At 47.5% G+C, this 19,836-nt stretch overlaps 2 protein-coding genes and 1 long non-coding RNA gene across 5 annotated transcripts in view; 2 read left to right on the top strand and 1 right to left on the bottom strand.

The window, feature by feature from the left end:
* Positions 1–15,034, top strand: part of LOC115830801 (radial spoke head 10 homolog B2-like) — a 39,589-nt gene extending 24,555 nt beyond the window's left edge. Inside the window, exons 13-18 of the mRNA XM_030795581.1 lie at positions 3,004–3,137; positions 4,031–4,174; positions 6,824–6,952; positions 9,030–9,123; positions 12,809–13,007; positions 14,641–15,034. Coding sequence (XP_030651441.1) covers positions 3,004–3,137; positions 4,031–4,174; positions 6,824–6,952; positions 9,030–9,123; positions 12,809–13,007; positions 14,641–14,845 — 905 coding nt within the window. The 3' untranslated portion in view covers positions 14,846–15,034. The remainder of the gene's footprint in view (positions 1–3,003; positions 3,138–4,030; positions 4,175–6,823; positions 6,953–9,029; positions 9,124–12,808; positions 13,008–14,640) is intronic.
* Positions 15,035–15,205: 171 nt separating this feature from the next.
* Positions 15,206–19,836, bottom strand: part of LOC100596384 (vacuolar fusion protein CCZ1 homolog B) — a 28,791-nt gene continuing 24,160 nt past the window's right edge. For all 3 annotated transcript variants that reach the window (XM_030796468.1, XM_030796469.1, XM_030796467.1), the window contains 3 exons: positions 17,660–17,818; positions 17,227–17,354; positions 15,206–15,570 (listed from right to left, as the gene is read on the bottom strand). In XM_030796468.1, the coding sequence (XP_030652328.1) occupies positions 15,515–15,570; positions 17,227–17,354; positions 17,660–17,818 (343 nt within the window). In that variant the 3' untranslated portion in view covers positions 15,206–15,514. The remainder of the gene's footprint in view (positions 15,571–17,226; positions 17,355–17,659; positions 17,819–19,836) is intronic.
* On the top strand, positions 15,559–17,729 carry LOC115830905. The gene is made up of 2 exons (XR_004026448.1): positions 15,559–15,621; positions 17,623–17,729. It is a non-coding gene; the product is annotated as an uncharacterized LOC115830905 (long non-coding RNA).

Raw genomic sequence — 19,836 nt, forward strand, 5'->3', positions numbered from 1 at the left:
AAAAAAAAAAAAAAAAAAAAAGGAAGTGGGGAGGATGAATGTCATTTAAAACAATTATAGTTTATCGAAAAAGGAATTTTTAAAAGTTTATTACTTGGGAAAATGTGACAACATCTTATTTATACAATGTTTCTCATACTATAACTATTGGTTGTTTTTGATTCCATGATACTTTTCTTTTTTTTTTTTTTTTGAACATTCTCGCTCTTTTGCCAGGCTGGAGTGCAGGTTGGTGGTCTCGGCTCACTGCAACTCCGCTCCTGGGTTTCAGGCAATTCTTCTCTGCCTCAGCCTCCACCAAGAGCTGGGACTACAGGCCGTGCACAACCCATGCCAAGTTAATTTGTGTATTTTTTAGTAGAGATGGGGTTTCGCTGTGTTTAGCAAGGATGACCTTGGTGGATCCTGCCCGCCTTGGACTCCCGAAGTGCTGGGATTACAGGCATGAGCCACTGTGCCTGGCCTGTTCCATGATTTGTACTTGTGGGAATACAAATGATTAAACAGAATCAAATACTAACGATAAAGTGTTTTTTACATTTTCATAATGTTGTATACATATGAAAAATGGATAATAACCTAGTGTCTAACTGTAGGAAAATAGTTTTGTTTTTTTGAGCAAGGGTCTCTCTCTGTCACCCGGGCTGGAGTGCAGTGGTGTAATCTTGGCTTCCTGCAGCCTCAACCTCCCGGGTTCAAGCGATCCTCCCACCTCAGCCTCCTGAATAGCTGGGACTACATGTGTGTGCCAACATACCCAGCTAATTTTTCTACTTTTTATAGAGACGGGTTATTGCCATGTTGCCCAGGCTGATCTTGAACTCCTGGGCTCAAGCAATCCTCGTGCCTCAGCCTCCTGAAGGGCTAGGATTACAGGCATGAGCCACTGTGCCTGGCCCTTTTCATCGTTTCGTTTGTTTCAAGCATGTTTGCAATTGCCCGTTGAAGAATTATTATTATTATTATTATTTTGACGGTCTTGCCCTGTCGCCCAGGCTGGAGTGCAGCGACATGATCTTGGCTCACTGCAACCTCCGCCTCCCGGGTTCAAGTGATTCTTCTGCCTCAGCCTCCCGAGTAGCTGGGATTACAGGTGCATGTCACAACGCCTGGCTAGTAGAGACAGGGTTTCACCATGTTGCCCAGGCTGGTCTCAAGCTCCTGAGCACAGGTGATCCAACCATCTCAGCCTCCCACAGTGCTAGGATCAGAGGCATGAGCCCCCACACCCAGCCTCATGGAAGCATTTTTGTGATGACTGTCTTACAGTCTCTGTCAGTCAATTGTAACATCTCCGTCATCTTGGTGATGGCATCTGTGGATCCTCTTTTTTCATTCAGTTTGAGATCTTCCTGGTTCTTGGTATGAGTTTCTTTTTTTTTTTTTTTTGAGACGGAGTTTTGCTCTGTCTCCCAGACTGGACTGCAGTGGCACAATCTCAGCTCACTGCAACCTCTGCCTCCTGGTTCAAGTGATTTTCCTGCCTCAGCCTCCCAAGTAGCTGGGATTATAGGTGCGTGCCACCATGCCAGGCTAATTTTTGTATTCTTAGTAGAGACCAGGGTTTCACCATGTTGCCCAGGCTGGTCGGTATGAGTGATTTTTAAAAAAATATTGAAACCTGAACATTTGGGTACAGTAAGTCCTCACTTAACATTATTATTATTATTTTGAGATGGAGTCTTGCTCTGTCACCCAGGCTGGAGTGCAGTGGCGCGATCTCAGCTCACTGCAACCTCTGCCTCCTGGGCTCAAGTTATTCCCTTGTCTCAGCCTCCCGAGTAGCTGAGACTACAGGCACGCGCCACCATGCCCAGCTAATTTTTTTGTATTTTTAGTAGAGATGGGGTTTCTCCATGTTGGCCAGGATGGTCTCGATCTCTTGACCTTGTGAGCCGCCTGCCTCTGCCTCCCAAAGTGCTGGGATTACAGGTGTGAGCCACCACGCCCGGCCCCATGTAACATTATTGATAGGTTCTTGGAAACTGACTTCAAGCAGTGCTGTGTGGTTAGGAGCTTAACTCTTCCTCATGTCAATCATTCTATGGTCAAATCGCTTTTGTTGTGCAGTACGTCGTTTCCCCAGGTGCTTTTCAGCCTACAGCATTGTGTTAATATTTCACACCTGCACCATGTTCTGTTCTCCCATGTTCTACGTCCTGTTCTGATGCCAAAAAATACTCTGCTGTTATTTTGGAGGTACTAGAGAAGGGATAGAGAGGTAAATACCTCTCTGTGTGTGTGAGTGTGTGTGTGTGTGTGTGTGTATGTGTGTTTGAGACAGGTTCTTGCTTTGTCACCCAGGCTGGAGTGCAGCGTTATGATCACAGTTCATTGTAGCCTCAAACTCCTGGACTTGAGTGATCCTCCCACCTCAGCCTCCTGAGTAGCTGTGACTGCAGGCATGCACCACCATGCTGGGCCTACATTTTTAATTTTTTGTAAAGACAGGGTCTTGCTATGTTGCCCAGGCTGATCCCCAATGCCTGGGCTCAAGTGATCCTTCCACCTCGGCCTCACAAGGTTCTGGGATTACAGGTGTGAGCCACCATATCTGGCCGTAAATACCAATGTTAATCCAGAATGCTTTTCAAAATTATCAGTTTTAAGATATTAATTTATGGCTGGGCACAATGTCTCACGACTGTAATCCCAGCACTTTGGGAGGCCGAGTCAGGAAGATCACTTGAGGTCAGGAGTTTGAGACCAGCTTGGCCAACATATAGTGAAACCCCATCTCTACTAAAAAGTACAAAAATTAGCTGGACGTGGTGGCATGTGCCTGTAGTCCCAGCTACTTGGGAGGCTGAGACGAGAATCACTTGAACCCAGGAGGTGGAGGTTGCAGTGAGCTGAGATTGCGCCACTGCATAGCAGCCTGGGCAACAGAACGAGAGTCCGTCTCTCAAAAAAAAGAAAAAAGATATTAATTTCTGGTATACTTTCTCAGTTATTGTATTGATATAAATTGACATTAAAACATATAGCTGTTTATAATTATAGGCAGTTATGATTTTTCTTTTTTACAGGACTTTAAAATGATAAATAAAGAATTAACAGCAGCTACATTTATGGAGGTCATAGCAGAGGATAATCCTTTCATATATGATGGAACTGACAGCAACTTTGAACCTGAGGTTTGTAAAGAGCTGTCACAAATGGTACAGATCCAATTCAGTCTGTTGGTTTTGCCATGGACACCAAGAACAAAGAACCAAGATTTTTTTTTCTTTTTTTTATTAGCCTTTTCGTTGATGCTTTTTTTTTTTTTTTTTTTTTTTTGGAGATGGAGCCTCACTCTGTTGCCCAGGCTGGAGTGCAGTGGCACGATCTCTGCTCACTGCAAGCTCTGCCTCCCGGGTTCACGCCATTCTCCTGCCTCAGCCTTCCGAGTAGCTTGGACTACAGGCACCTGCCACCACGCCTGGCTAATTTTTGGGGTTTTTTTTGTATTTTTTTAGTAGAGATGGAGTTTCACCGTGTTAGCCAGGATGGTCTCGATCTCCTGACCTCCTGATCTGCCTGCCTCAGCCTCCCAAAGTGCTGGGATTACAGGTGTGAGCCACCACACCCGGCCTTCGGCTGATTTTTTAAAAACAATTTTTTGTACAGAACGGGTCTCACTGTGTTGCCCAGGCTGGTCTCAAACTCCTAGGCTCAATCGATCCTCCTGCCTCAGCCTCCTAAAGTGCTGAGATTACAGATGTGAGCCACTGTGACCAGCCTAAGAACCAAGATTTGATTGAAAGCAGTCTGAACACAAGTACCTAATATATGTGTGTGTGTCTGTGTGCATATCTGTGCGTGTGTGTGCCTGTGTGTGCCTGTGTGTTGTCTGCGTGTCTGTGCGTGTGTGTGTGTGCGTCTGTGGCGTGTCTGTGCATGTGTGTGCATTTGTGTGTCTTTGTGCATGTGTCTGCATGTCTGCATGTGTGCATATTCAGATGTCAGGAAATAACACCAATCAATCAATGCTCTGTCTCCAGGTGTGTCAGAATGATGGAAACTCTTGTGTTTTATTTTATTTCAGCTGGTTTTCCTGGAATTCTTTGAAGCTCTCTTAAGCTTTGCATTCATCTGTGTTACTGACCAAGTGACTAAATCCTATACAAATGTTCCAACTGATGATGTGTCTGGAAATAAACATGAAACTATTTATACAATACTAAATCAGGTAACACATAATATCTTAGAATTAGGTAATCTTAGAATTACAGAGCAAGGAGGGCCGGGCGCGGTGGCTCACGCCTGTAATCCCGGCACTTTGGGAAGCCAAGGTGGGCGGATCACCAGGTCAGGAAATCGAGACCATCCTGGCTAACATGGTTAAACCCCGTCTCTACTAAAACTAGAAAAAAATTAGCCGGGCGTGGTGGTGGGCGCCTGTAGTCCCAGCTACTGGGGAGGCTGAGGCAGGAGAATGGCGTGAACCCAGGAGGCGGAGGTTGCAGTGAGCTGAGATCACACCACTGCACTGCAGCCTGGGCGACAGAGCAAGACTTCTTCTCAAAACAAAAAACAAACAAACAAAAGAATTACAAAGCAAGGAATGGCTTTATTCTGGAATGCTTAAACCATCATCAGAACTATCTTGGCTTTACTAACCCTTCCAGAAAGTGATTTAAGAAGTCTTTCCTTTTTCCTTTTAAAATTTTATTTTATGTGTTTTGAGACAGGGATTCACTCTGTCATCCAGGCTTGAGTGCAGTGGTGCAATCACAGCTCACTGTAGCCTTGACCTCCTGAGCTCACACGCTCTTCCCACCTTAGCCTCCTGAGTAGCTAGGACTACAGGCATGTGCCACCACACCCAGCTAATTTTTTTTTGAGACAGAGCCTCACTCTGTTGCCCAGGCTGGAGTGCAGTGGCACGATCTCAGCTCACTGCAACCTCTGCCTCCTGGATTCAAGTGATTCTCATGCCTCAGCCTCCTGCGTAGCCGGGATTACAGGCATGTGCCACCACACCTGGCTAATTTTTTATATTTTTAGTAGAGACAGGGTTTCACCATGTTGACCAGGCTGGTCTCGAACTCCTGACCTCAGTTGATCCACCTGCCTCGGCCTCCCAAAGTGCTAGGATTACAGGCCTGAGCCACTGTGCCTGGCCTTTTTGTATTTTTTTGTAGAGATGGGGTTTTGCCATGTTGCCCAGGCTGGTCTCAATCTCCTGAGCTCAAGTGATCCTCCTGCCTCAGCCTCCCAAAGTGCTGGGATTACAGGTGTGAGCCACCGTGCCCGGCCAAGATGTCTTTTTCACATTTTGGAAGTGTATATAGATTTTTTTAGTTCGGGAAAATGTGTTTCCTGGCCGTGATCCAGGAAGCGGACTCCCAGCCACAGCAGAGAGTTGCTAATGAAGGTGAGAGTGCATACCGACATGCTGGGTGGGCCACTAGACCACACTTTAGAAAGTCCGAGGTGTTTTACTAGGAGATGTTTCGTTGCATGGATCCAGTGTTTCTAAGAGTGGAACGCCTGCCCAAGAGCAGACCTGTCGAACAGTTCCTGAGTGTGCGTGGGATGCTAACCAGGTCCCCAGGGCTTGCTCACGAGGATGGACACCCAGGCCAGGTGCGGTTGCTCACGCCTGTAATCTCAGCACTTTGGGAGGCCAAGGTGGGCGGATCACTTGAGGTCAGGAATTCGAGACCAGCCTGGACAACTGTGGTGAAACCCCGTCTCTACTAACAATACACTGGAAACTGACCATTCATGTCATGCTCCAAGGGAATCACTGCTCCCTTTTGACCAACAACTTGGGAGTGTGATTTAGAGATCACAGAGAGGCTCAGCTTCAAACTTACCAAAGCTGATCCTTCTTGCTCAGCTCACGGTAGTTTCACACACTCTAGTAATTTGGGGAGGCAAAGGTAGAATTTTGTTCCACAGAGGTAAGCGTGCTATGAAGAGGGACAGCAAGCTCCAGAGATGTGCAGAAGGCTCCCCTTGAGCCGTCAGCTGAGTGTGCACACATGTGAGGGAACAGCTGGCACCTAAGGGAAGAGCCACCAGGAAGAAGGGGAGGAACCTCAAGGACTCACACAGGGCTGGGAGTAGTTTGCATTCCCAGTCGCCAGCGTGGAGAAGCCTTCACATCCATGAGGGGCATCGGGCTGGGTACTTAAAAGTTTACTGCGTGTGTGTGGTTTTTTGTTTTTGTATTCGTTTTTTTTTTTTTTTTTTTTTTTTTTTACAAAATCTTGCTCTGTTGCCCAGGCTCGAGTACAGTGGCACAATCTTGACTCACTGCAGCCTCTGCCTCCCGGGTTCAAGGTGATTCTCCTGCCTCGGCCTCCTGAGCAGCTGGGATTACAGGTGTGCACCCCCACACCTGGCCAATTTTTGTATTTTTAGTAGAGACAGGGTTTCACCGTGTTGGCCAGCCTGGTCTTGCACTCCTGGCCTCAAGTGATCCGCTCACCTCATTCTCTGAAACTTCTGGGATTACGGGCATGAGCCAATGCACCTGGCCTGTTATTTTTTTTTTTTTTTTTTTTAGGGATGGGGTCTTGCTATGTTGCCCAGGCTGGTCTCAAACTCCTAGGCTCAGGTGATCTGCCCACCCTGGCCTCCCAAAGTGCTGAGATTACAGGCGGGAGCCACTGTGCCTGATTCTGTTCACTGTCTTGACTGAGGCGATGGTTTCACAGGTATAAGATGTGTGAAAACACATCAAAGGGTACCCTTTATGTGTAGTTCATTGTAAATCAGTTACAGCCCATTAAAATATTGTGTGTGTGTGCGCGCGTGTGTGTGTATGCCTGTAGGGATCTCTATGGAAACCAGAAGCCCTCTGACACGTGTGTTTGTTCTTGCTTAGGACGCCCAGAACAAGAGTCCCAGCGCGGTCACAAGCCACGAATCGGATGCTGCTCACTCTGACAGTGCCAGGTCATCTTCCAGCAAGTTAGAACTCTCACCTGATAGTAACAAAATAAGGAAATCAGAGGTTTGTCTTGGCAAGTAACCGTGTAGAGACACCCGCTACCGAGTGCCTGCTCTGTGAAGAGCTCTTTACCATGCGCTGGGGACCTAGCAGTGAACAGAACCCCACGCCCTCATGGACTTTACGTTCCAGTGAGGAGGGGACGCGGCAGCAAGTGAACAGCAGTAATAGCGTTTATGGGTGTTTACCAGGTGCCGAGCCGTCCCCAGGGACCAGCTCAGCCTCCCGGTGACCTTCAGGTACTGTGATTCTCTCTAGGAGGGAACCCAGGCCCAGAGAGGTTCAATAGCTTGGCCACAGCTGCATAACCAGTAAGTCATGGCGCTGGGGCTTTGTGCCCAGGCACTGTAACTCCAGAATTAGCACCGGTTACCGCAAGCTATGCTTCTTCCCAGTTACGAGGTCTAAGTGACAGGAAGAGCATCTGGCTGGGTGGGGCCCTGGCGTTTATTCTGGGTGAGTGGGATGGGATGGGACACCGTCTGAGCAGAGGCGTCAGGAGGCTCTGAGGCTTCACTGTTGACAAACCAGTGAGGAAGCTCTTGGCACCATCCCGGTGGGAGGTGATAGTGACTGGGACTAGGGTGGGCTGAGGTCTGAGGTGTTTTGAAGGGTGCAGGGGTTGACAGGGAAAGAGAAGGCAAAGATGAGTCCAAGATTTTTTGGCTGAGCATTGGAAGAATAGAGTTGCCATTTATGATGATGTGGAAGACGGAGGCAGGGGGCTGAGTTTTGGGAGCAAAATTAAGTGGTTGATTTTGGACAAGTTAAGCTTAAGGTGCCTGAACTGATGCCCAAGTAGCACGGCTGGAGGCAAGACTGGAGTTCAAGGGCAAACTCCAGCTGGAGGTAGAAATGTTAGGGGGTTAGGGCATACACGTGGTGATTAAAGCCGTTAGGTCGGGCGCGGTGGCTCACGCCTATAATCCCAGCACCTTGGGAGACCGAGGTGAGTGGGTCACTTGAGGTCAGGAGTTCGAGATCAGCCTGGCCAACATGGTGAAACCCCGTCTCTACTAAGAAATACAAAAATTAGCTAGGCCTGGTGGCATGCAAAAAATGTAATAATAATGCAATAATAATGTAATAATAATGCAAAAAATGTAATAATAATTAAAGCCATTAATATATGGGTCTAAGTACAGTTAAATTTGTTGTTGTCGTTTGTTTGTTTTTTTTTTTTGAGATGGAGTCTCGCTCTGTCGTCCAGGCTGGAGTGCAGTGGCGCGATCTTGGATCTCGGCTCACTGCAAGCTCCGCCTCCTGGGTTCACGCCATTCTTCTGCCTCAGCCTCCTGAGTAGCCAGGACTACAGGCACCCACCGCCACACCCGGCTAATTTTTTGTGTTGTTAGTAGAGATGGGGTTTCACCCATGTTAGCCAAGATGGTCTCAATCTCCTGACTTTGTGATCCAGCCGTCTTGGCCTCTCAAAGTGCTAGGATTACAGGCGTGAGCCACCACGCCTAGCCAGTTTGGTTAATTTTATACAATAAATACTGTCCCAACAGGCCCAGGTGACATTTTCAAGTCTTTGGGTTTTTGTTTTGAGATCCTTTCAGTAAGTGCCATAATTCTGTTATTCATTTCATTAATAGTATAAATATTAATATTTTATTCAGGTTAAATATAGATTGGCTGGGTGTGGTGGCTCACACCTGTAATCCTAGCACTTTGGGAGGCCGAGGCAGGCAGATCACCTGAGTTCAGGAGTTCGAGACCAGCCTGGCCAATATGGTGAAACCCTGTCTCTACTAAAAATACAAAAATTAGCCTGGTGTAGTGGCGCATGCCTGTAGTCCAGCTACCCGGGGAAGCTGAGGCAGGAGAATCTCTGGAACCCGAGAGGTGGAGGCTGCAGTGAGCCGAGATCGTGCCACTGCACTCCAGCCTGGGCAACAGAGTGAGACTCCATCTCAAAAAAAAAAAAAAAAAAAAAAGTCAAATTAAAGTCAGATTAGCTCAAGGAGAACAGCCTCATTAATAATTTTCTAATTAATTAAAGTGTAAAAAAGTAGTTTTAAGCACATAATGATGTAAACGTAATATTTTACTTTATGATTTTTTTTAAATGTAAAAGCCCAAGATCAAGAAGTCTATAAGTGATGAAAGAGTCTCCAAAATGAATTTTAAATTGACTGGAAAAGGGATCACCTTTTTTTCATCTGAGAGTGGTGAGTATTTTAATTATAGAACCTTAATATTTACAAACTGTTGCTTATGAATTATATAATGTCTATGCTGTTTTACAACCATCTTTTTTTAATCTTTTATTTTCTTAGAGGCAGAGTCTCGCTATGTTGTCCAGGCTGGTCTTGAACTCCTGGGCTCAAGCGATCCTCCCACCTCGGCCTCCCGAGTAGCTGGGATTACAAGTAGGCGTCACCACACCCAGCACAACCATCTTTTTAAATAATGAGGCTGGTACAGCTGCTTCCATTTCTCCTCCCTGGTTTGGAGTTCAAGTTCAAGGCATGACTTTGCTGTGCTGACTCAGTCTGTTAGGGCAGAGGCCAGTATGGGACAGCTGGGCCTCCCCTGGGCCCTGCACGCCCATCTCAGTCTGATGCTGTTGACTATATTGTTTTCTTACAGGCAACTTTTCTCTCTCAAGGGTCTCGTTCTCTTTGATTTTTAAAGGTGCTCAAATTAAAAACAACAAACAACCCTTATTCACTTCCTCATCCTCCTCTTTTGTTATGTTTTCCTTTATCCTGGGAAGATCTGTCTGGAGGTCTCTCTCTGCTGACTGCACTTCCTCCTTCTGCTTTGATTCCTCAGCCGTGTCTGTGTGAACGTCCAACCTCACTCCTCTCCTTTCCTCAGGGTCATCCAGTGATGATCAATGTTATGGGAATTTTCCGCTGTCACTTTGCTGGCCTTGCCAGTTGCAGGTGGCCTTGTTTTCATGATTAAACAAGCCCTGGTGTTTCCCCTTTTCTTTTTCTTTTCCTTTTTTTTTTTTTTTTTTGAGACACGGTCTTACTTTCTTGCCCAGGCTGGAGTGCAGTGGCACCATCGTAGCTCACTGCAACCTCTGCCTTCTGGGTTCAAGCAATTCTCCTGCCTCGGCCTCCCTAGTAGCTGGGATTACAGGCACCCGTCACTGCGCCTTGTATTTTTAGCAGAGACGGGGTTTCGTGATGTTGGCCAGGGTGGTCTCAAACTCCTGACCTCAGGTGATCTGCCTGCCTCGGCCTCCTAAAGTACTGAGATTATAGGTGTGAGCCCACCCACCCCGGGCTTTTTTTTTTTTTTTTTTAAGAGGTGGGGTCTTTCTCTGTTGCCCAGGCTGGTCTTGAACTCCTGGATCCAAGAACTTCTGGATCTGAACCCCTTGGCCTCCCAAAGTGCTGAGGTTACAGGTAGAGCCCAACCACGCCTGGCCTTTTTTTTTTTTTTTTTTTTTTTTTTTGTTAAAGAGATGGGATCTTGCTATGTTGCCCAGGCTGGTCTTGAACTCCTGGGCCCAAGTGATCTTCTTGCCTTGGCACCCCAAAGCACTGGGATTACAGGTGTGAGCCACCGCGTCTGGCCCTCCCCCTTTTCTGATGGCGTCTCTCTGTGGCCTGCCACCCACTCAATGGTGAACTTTTAAAGGCTCCATCCTGGGCCCTTGTCCTCTCAAAGGCCTCACCTGTGTATCCCCTCTACAGTGCCTGTCATTTTCCGTTACTCCTCCTTGAATGGATCGTTCCCATCGGCACATGTGCTCTATATGCCCAGTTAGGAAACAACTCTTCTCTCACTTTTCCCTCTAGATCCCACTTTGTTTCCCTGCTCCCTTTGCTGATAGGCATCTTAGGGGGCTGTATATGTGCATCCCTTCTCCAGGACCTCTCCTGTGTCTCCCTTAGCTTGCTCCACGTGGCACTGCCCTCCCCAGGCCACTGAAGGCCGCTTTTCATCAGCAGTGACTCCGTGTTGCCACCGCCAGGAATCCTGCCGTCACTTGAACCCATCTCTCCATAGTCAGGAAAACTGTCAGCTTCTTGAAATACTCTTCGCATTCGGCCTCTGCGACCCCTCGTCGTCCTAGGTTTCTTCTCCCTCTGGTGCGAATCTGTGGGTTGTGTCATTTTCCCCTGCAGAGCTCGGCATCCCAGCAGAGACCGGGCATTCCTGCGATGCCGTAATCAAGATGCACAGTTCTTGTAACAGAAATAGAACTGAAAACGGAACCCCAGCTAATGTGCTTTCCTGCTGATCTGATTACGGGGAAGTGGTCTCTAGTCCCAGCTCCAACTGGATTTTGCCCTGGATTTCTCTGGTTGTTCCCTGAAGTCCAGTGTGCCAGTCACCAGGCCTGTGGCTCCTGCCCTGTCTCCTGTCAAGGACCCCCTTGACCCATGTGGCATCTCTTCCAGTACCATTTCATCTGATTATTGCTTGTGGCAGCCGTGACTTACTGTCCTCCAGCTTGTAGGTGTCTAGTTGAGAGTTCGTGAATGAACACAAGACAATCTTGCAGCCAGGTGCAGTGGCTCACAGCTGTAACCCCAGAAGTGTGGGAGGCCAAGGCAGGAGGATCACTTGTGCCCAGGAGTCTGAGACCAGCCTGGGCAACATAGCGAACCCGTCTCTACAAAAAAAATACCCAAATTCACCAGGTACGATGGCACACTCCTGTAGTCCCAGCAACGTGGGAGGCTGAGGCAGGATGACTGCTTGAGCCCAGGAGCTCGAGGCTGCAGTAAGCCGTGATTGCACCACTGCACTCCAGCCTGGGTGCCAGAGTGAGACCGTGTCACCAAGCAAAAAAAAAAAAAGGAATCTTCCTTCACATTCAGTCTTGTTCCGACCTTAGAGTCCTGGATTGCGTATAACTTGATTCTCTGAATTTTAAAATCTTGTTCCGACCTTAGAGTCCTGGATTGCGTATAATTTGATTCTCTGAATTTTAAAATCTTCCAAGTGAATAGATAACCAGAATTGCTTAAAAAGATGGAAAAAATTACGGTAGTTTAAGATTTAGAGATTCTTTAGCCTAGACAAGGAAGATAGAGAGGGATAACTATAACTACTAGGAAATTACTTTTGTGAGAGTAACCAGTTATCTGGTTCTCTAGGAGAGAGGATTCACTCGGATACATAGCTATCCTTGTCTTAAAGGGGTTGCAAACTCTGAATAAGTAAAAGATGTTGAATATTTTGTCCCCAAGACCTAGGCCGGGTGCAGTGGCTCACGCCTGTAATCCCAGCACTTTGGGAGGCCGAGATGGGAGGATTACTAGAGCTCAGGAGTTTGAGACCATGGGCAACATAGCGAAACCTTGTCTCTACAACAAAAATAAGAATTACCTGGGCGTGGTGGCACCTGCCTGTGGTCCCAGCTACTTGGGAGGCCAAGGTGGGAGGATCATTTGAGCCCAGGAGTTGGAGGCTGCAGTGAGCCATGATGGTGCCACTGCACTCCAGCCTGGATGACAGAGCAAGATCTTGTCTCACAATAAAACTTAAAAAAATTAGCCTTGTGTGGTGGTGCATGCCTATATTCTCAGCTGTTAGGGAGGCTGAGATGGGAGGATCACTTGAGCCCAGGAGTTCCTCCAGGCTTCAGTGAGCCATGGTCATGCCACTGCACTCCAGCCTGGGTGACAGAATGAGACTCTGTCTCCAAAACAAAAACAAAACGATGTAGCAGGAAACTCAAAGGGAAGGTTGACAATCCCAGCCAGGATCTGCTGGGTCCCTGCCTTGTTCCAGGTAGTCATGGAAGCAGTGGCCTTACTCCTCTCCCCTCTCCTGGCCGAGGAGAAGGGGGCCCACCCCAGGGAGGCCAGAACGAGAAACAGCACGCAGACTCCCAATTTATAGCAGGATTGTATTCATGTTCAGCTTCACAAAACTCTATTCTAGAGAAATACGAGAGACCCAAGGATGATCGAAAGGAAGAGCTCAACACGTGGGTCAGTAATATGTACGTCTTCTTTGTGAACATGCTCTTTCATGCGTATAAACGTGAAGAAGCTATCAAGGAGAAAATAAGGGAAGACAGGTTACGCAGCACAGCACAGGCCCAGCAGCGGAAGATGGAAGATGACGAACTGGAAGCAAGGTAACTTGTGAGGCCCCTCCTCTCCTTCCCGAGCTGCTCTCTCTTCCTGTCTTCCGACAGGCCCAAGTGCTTTCCAGACAAGCTATAATTTCCTAAGGGCGTCTTTGACATAAAAAGGAATGAATATTTGGTCTCTGTTCCTGGCAGAGCACCTGATGAAGCCTTTGTAACTTCCTGAGTAATGGGATAATGGGAGTATCTTTTGTTCTAATATTTGGTCCTAGTTTCTAGTTTGTTTCTTTTTTAAGACAGGGTCTCACTGTCGCCCAGGCTGGAGTGGAGTAGTGTGATCTCATCTCACTGCAACCTCCGCCTCCCGGGTTCAAGCGATTCTCTTGCCTCAGCCTCCCGAGTAGCTGGGATTACAAGCATGCACCACCACGCCTGGCTGATTTTTGTATTTTTTAGTAGAGATGGGGTTTCACCAAGTTGTTCAGGCTGGTCTCGAACTCCTGACCTCAAGTGATCCGCCAGCCTCGGCCTCCCAAAGTGCTGGGATCACAGGGGTGAGTCACTGCATGCAGCCATTTTCTAGTTCTTGACCCAAGAGTTCCAAACCTGTGGACTCTGGGGTAATGACTTTCTGTATGACGAGATGACTGGTGGCCAGGGGAGGGGACCTCGACAGCTTCTTGCTGGAGCTGGTTGCCAGGGAACCAACCACGAGATTAGAGGGTTGGGACTTTCAGCTCCAGCCCAACCTCCCAGGGAAGGGGGAGGGGCTGGAGATTGAGTTCAGTAACTAATAGCCAGTGACTTAATCAGGCCTACAGATTGGACCCTCCGTAAAATCCCCAAACGGGCTGGGCATCATGGCGCATGCCTGTAACCCCAGCACTTTGGGGGGCCAAGGCAGGAGAATCACTTGAGTTTGAGACCAGCCTAGGTAATACAGCAAGACCTCATCTCTACAAAAAATACAAAAATTAGCCAGATGTGGTGGCAGGCGCCTGTAGTCCCAGCTACTTTGGAGACTGAAGCAGGAGGATTGCTTGAGCCTGGGAAGTTGAGGCTGCAGTGATGTGTGTGCCACTGCACTGCACTCCAGCCTGGGCAACACAGCAAGACCCTATCTCAAAAAAAAAAAAATATACACACACACACACACACACATATATATATATATATATATATATATATATATACACACACACACTTAACTTTGGGAGGCCGAGGTGGGTGGATCACCTGAGGTCAGGAGTTTGAGACCAGCCTTGCCAACCTGGTGAAACCCATCTCTACTAAAAATACAAAATATTAGCCAGGTGTGGTGGCGGAAGCCTATAATCCCAGCTACTCAGGAGGCTGAGGCAGGAGAATCGCTTGAACTCAGAAGGCGAAGATTACAGTGAGCCGAGATTGCACCATTGCACCCCAGCCTGGGCAACAAGAGCGAAACTCCATCTCGAGAAAAAATTTTCTTTTCATGGATAGATGAAAAGTTTATTTTGGACTGTGTCGACATGGCATCAGTTATTTCAGGCAAAGTGTAGCAACTTACAGTTTTGTTTACACATGCTGTTGAAATGCAAGTATGAAGGGCTGTATACTATAAATAGCGTAAAACTGGTTTTGCAGTTTTGAGGGGGATTAAAAAAAAAAAAAGCTACCACCTTCTCATGTTTGCTTTTAGGCTGAATATCTTCATTTTGAGAGAGGAAGAAGCCAAGAGACATGACTATGAGGGGGATATCACGGGGATCAAGGAGCCGGCAGACGTGTCATCCTCTCACCTCATACTGGACCCTCCTAAGGAGGATGTGACCGTGTCCCCGTCCAGCAAGGCCATCACCAGCAAGAAGAAAAAGCGAGCCACAAGGACACACACACAGGCTTAGGACGGCACGTGCTGTAAGATTTCCTGAGCATTACAATTCTTAGCACTGTACTCGTCTCAGTGTTTTAAAATAGTGCCTGGCCCACTGCATCTCAGGTTTCCTACGTGGCTGGATTATGGGAGTTCGAGACCAGCCTGGGCAACATAGTGAGACCCCGTCTCTGCAAAATTAAAACATCAGCTGACCATGGTGGTGTGTACCTGTGGTTCTAGCTTCTTGGGAGGCTGAGGTGGGAGGATTGCTTGAGCCCAGGAGGTTGAGGCTGCAGTGAGACATAGCATTCCAGCCTGGGTCACGGACCTGGTGGCCAGTGTAATCTACAAAGAGGCAGCAGGAGAGAGACTCAACACAAAACCAGAATTTTAAAAACTTTAACAATTTATTAATTAGTCTTATTTTCCAGTAAAATATTCACATGATGTCAAAAGAATGGAATGATAGCGATATAGCCAACTACCTTTAATTAATTCCACATAAATATTTAAAATCTAAAAACCTCGGGAGATCAGCAGACCGAGTAGAAATGTGATTCTTCAAAGCAAGTATTGCTTAAAGCAAGTATTGCTTTACCCTTGTCCTGAATGCAGTCCGTCACATGAGCACTAACTTGCATATGACCAAATGTTTGCCGAGTGTTTTTTAAATGCGCTTTCGGTGAGCCATCATCAGTCAATCCAAGAAGAAGATGTTGTTGAACTGTGTTGCACAAAGTTTCTTGACCTCTTCTGCAAAAAGGACAGACAACAGTGAGGAAGGAAGAAGCACTCACTTAAAAGGTTACATGATATTTACTTAAATTCTTTGTGGGTAAAATTAGGAAGAGATATTTGCATTGATTTTGACCTTAAGTCCCAGAAGACTAGGCAAGAATTTATTTATTTATTTATTTTTTTAAGACAGAGTCTTGCTCTGTCACCCAGGCTGGAGTGTAGTGATGTGATCTTGGCTCACTGCAGCCTCCGCCTCCCGAGTAGCTGGGACTACAGGTGCACACCAGCACGCCCGGTTAATTTTTGTTTCGCCATGTTGGCCAGGCTGATCTCGGAACTCCTAACCTCAGTGATCTGCCCACCTTGGCCTCCCAAAGTGCTGGGATTACAGGCATGAACCACTGTGCTCAGCCAAGAAATGTTAAGAGGGGAAAAAAACACCACCTAGGAAAGCTACCAGGCCTCAGTAGTTTTGAGTTTTGAGCATATCAACACTGCTGCCCGGGGCCTGAGAAACTGCAAAGTGCCCGGGACACCCAGGGGAGGGGGTTAGAAGCACAAGGCTGGCGATGCTGGCATACTGGGAGAACTGAGGGAACAAAGAAACGGACAGCAATCTTGAGCTGCAGACCAAGGGCTCTGCAGAGGTGTCAGGATTTTGATCTTACCAAATTCACAGTTTAGATCAGGCTTGTATTAACTGATGTTTCTAATGCACACAATTACTAATACAATTATTAATAATAAAGAGAAAAATATAGTATGCCCGAGAAGATAGACACAAGGGGAAAAAAACGCTTACATTGAATTTCCACAGTGTACATGTGGGGCATCTCCCGAGGGGGTGGCTCTGCCGACGTGAGGTCCCCTCTCTCCAGGGCAACGGAACTGTCAGAGCAGCTGCTGGGTCACCCCGTGCAGTGGGCAAGGTTGGCCGCTTTGGCAGGAGAAAATGTCTGCCTTATTCTGCCAGTGTACAGAGGGATAGTTGTAAATGTCTGTGTGAACCTGGCAGCTTCTCCCTACAAAAGGTATGTTTTTATCATAGGATATTAAAGGACATTTTGGCCTGGGCAAGGTGACTCACGCCTATAATCCCAGCTCTTTGGGAGGCCAGAGGATCGCTTGAAGCCTGGAGTTTGAGCCCAGCCTGGGCAACAGAGCAAGACTCCATCTCAAAAAAAAAAAAAAAAAAAAAAAGAAATTAGCTGGGTGCGGTGCCACATGCCTTGGTGATACATGCCTGTGGTCTCAGCTACTCGAGAGGCTGAGGTGGGAGGACTGCTTGAGCCTAGGAGTTGGGGGCTGTGGTGAGCTATGATTGCACCACTGCACTCCAGCCTGTGTGACAAAGTGAGATCCTGTCTGCAAAAAAAGGGGGACATTTCTTAATACACAGTAAAGTCACCCTTTTTTTTTTTTAGCGTGGTAGAAAATAATTTTCTTTTCGTCATTGCCAAGTTTCCTGTGCTATAGGAAAGTCTTGTCACAGTTTTCCAAGGTACAGAAAACAGAGCAAATGTTGAGCAGAGGCACCTGCTTAGAATCTCAAGAGTCATGATTTGTTCTATTTATCTTTCTATTTTTTAACCATGTTTCTTAATGCAGTGAAAACAAACTTTTCAGTATCAGCAGCATTAAAATTCTCCTGAAATACCAAATCCTACTCACCATTTACTTCAATCAGGTTTGCATTTTTTTGATTCAAAATGACATAGAGCTCCCGCCGATCAGACTTCTTTCCAACAACCCAGTAATCACTCATGGCCTTCACGATGATCTCCTCGTCTTCATCCACTCTGCAAGACGAGTTTCAAAATGCAATAGTTCGTTATTCATACAGCCAGACCGTGAAAATCAGCATTCCAAAACAAGAACAGGAAATGGAACAGGTGCACGTGGCATTTAAAAGGCTCAGGGAGTCCTGCGCGAGGGAACCGGTGACTGCAGGGCTCCCGGGTCTGTTTGGAAGTGCCGCCCATGAAGGTGGTTGACACTTGAACCCCGTGGACAGGGCTCTGGGTCATTTGGCTTTGAAGGGACTTTCTGTGTCTTTTCTCTTCTTAGAAGGGGGACGCCTGATTGGAGAAGTGGCTGGAATCACCTGGTAAAGTCACTGTTGATGTCACCGAGAATCTTCATTAAATCCGGGTGCACGGAAGTGAGCGACACACTGGGCGTTTTTCTCATGTGAACTGTGCTCTTCTCGGCGAGATTCATGTGGTTGAAGTAGATAAACTTAAACTGGGGTTCTTTCTCAGACCTGTGAAAACATGTCACGAAGACACTAACACTCCGGCCAGATAAACTAGATTTTTAAAAATTTTTTTGAGATGGAGTCTCACTGTCACCCAGGCTGGAGTGCAGTGACATGATCTCGGCTCACTGCAACCTCCGCCTCCCTGGTTCAAGCGATTCTCCTGCCTCAGCCTCCCGAGCAGCTGGGAGTACAGGTGCCTGCCACCATGCCCAGCTAATTTTTGTATTTTTAGTAGAGACGGGGTTTCACCATGTTGGCTGGGATGGTCTCGATCTCCTGACCTTGTGATCTGCCCGCCTCGGCCTCCCAAAGTGCCGGGATTACAGGTGTGAGCCCCTGCGCCCGGCCCTGGCCCTCTTTTTTCTAAACAAGTTTCACGGGAACATCGCCATTGCCACACGTTCATGTGTTGTCTGTCTGCTTTCCCGCCAAAATGATAGTTGAGTAGTTGTAACACATATAACTACATACAGCCCGTGACACCTGAAATACTTCTTATTTGGTCCTTTACCGTAAAAGTCTGCCGACCCCTGCTTGAGGACAGTAACATCTCGTTCCTCCCCCAGTGCGGGGAATGAGTGTCCCGTGGAAATTAACCTGCCTCATGACCGAAGCCTACGACAGTATGTATGTAACAAAGCTTTTCCTCATATCATCCCCAGTGGAAATCACTGTAAAATGTAGTCGCCTTTTCCACTGCAGTCTAATGAACAGTTTAAATGGGATATACCTTTTTATTTCTTAACCTGACTAGGCAGTGCTATGACGCTGCCTCCCAGGTCAGAGTCTGTGACCTCCTCGGGTACCTAGTGGGAAAAGCTGGGCCTCACCCCTCCCGGGGCCCCTCCCCTCCCCTCACTGCACCCTCAGTGTCCACCCTGGGGCCTGGGATGGAGCCTGAGCACAGCCCCGCCCCTGGGCTCAGAAGCCTCCTCTGCTTACTTCGGGGTTAGCAGCCATGTTCTGGAGGGCTGGGGGGCCGGAAATCCGACCTCTGGACAAGTGGGGTGCTACTGAAATACTCTACATCCAGGCAAAGAAAGAACGTGGAGGATTTAGTTTCCAGGAACATGTAAAGAAACTTCTTATAAAACCAGAGCTTGTTTTCAGTAGGTCCCTAAGGCTAAGGAAAGTATAACAAGAAAAACTGTTGGAAAAAGTTGCAAATGTAGTTGTCTGGGTAGACAACAAACTTAAATCGGGTGTAAGCTTCTATCCTCAAAACACTGTGTGGGGCCAGGAGCAGTGGCTCATGCCTGTAATCCCAGCACTTGGGGAGGCCAAGGAGGGAGGACTGCCTGAGCCCAGTAGTTCAAGACCAGCCTGGGCAACATGGCGAAACCTCGTCTCTACCAAAAATACAAAAATGAGCCAGGCGTGGTGGCGCACACCTGTAGTCCTAGCTCCCGGGGAGGCTGAGGTGGGAGGATCACTTAGAGCCTGGGAGGTCAAGGCTGCAGTGAGCCATGATTGTGCCACTGTACTCCAGCCTGGGCGACAGCAGGAGACCCTGTCTCCAAAAACAAACCCACAAAAAAAAAACAGGTGACACGTTCTCTATGGTCACTACACTTTGTCACTTTCCATCTGTTAGTTGATAACCTGTGTGATCCAAACCGATTTAACTCACTTTTGCCTCCTTCACAAAGGAAAACCTGGCATTTTCATGGCCAAAGGATTCAATGATTCAGCAGCACTGTCAAGATATAAGCTGTTGACTGGGCATGGTGGCTCATGCCTGTAATCCCAGCACTTTGGGAGGCCGAGGTGGGTGGATCACCTGAGGTCAGGAGTTCAAGACCAGCCTGGCCAACATGGCAAAACCCCGTCTCTACTAAAAATACAAAAATTAGCTGGCTGTGGTGGCGGGCGCCTATAGTCCTAGCTACTTGGGAGGCTGAGGCAGGAAAATTGCTTGAACTCAGGGGCTGGAGGTTGCAGTGAGCTGAGATTATGCCACTGCACTCCAGCCTGGGTGAAAGAGCGAAACTCTGTCTCAAAAAATAAAAACCCAACAAAGA

The sequence above is a fragment of the Nomascus leucogenys genome, chromosome 17, assembly GCF_006542625.1.
Source record: "Nomascus leucogenys isolate Asia chromosome 17, Asia_NLE_v1, whole genome shotgun sequence".
Taxonomy (NCBI): domain Eukaryota; kingdom Metazoa; phylum Chordata; class Mammalia; order Primates; family Hylobatidae; genus Nomascus; species Nomascus leucogenys.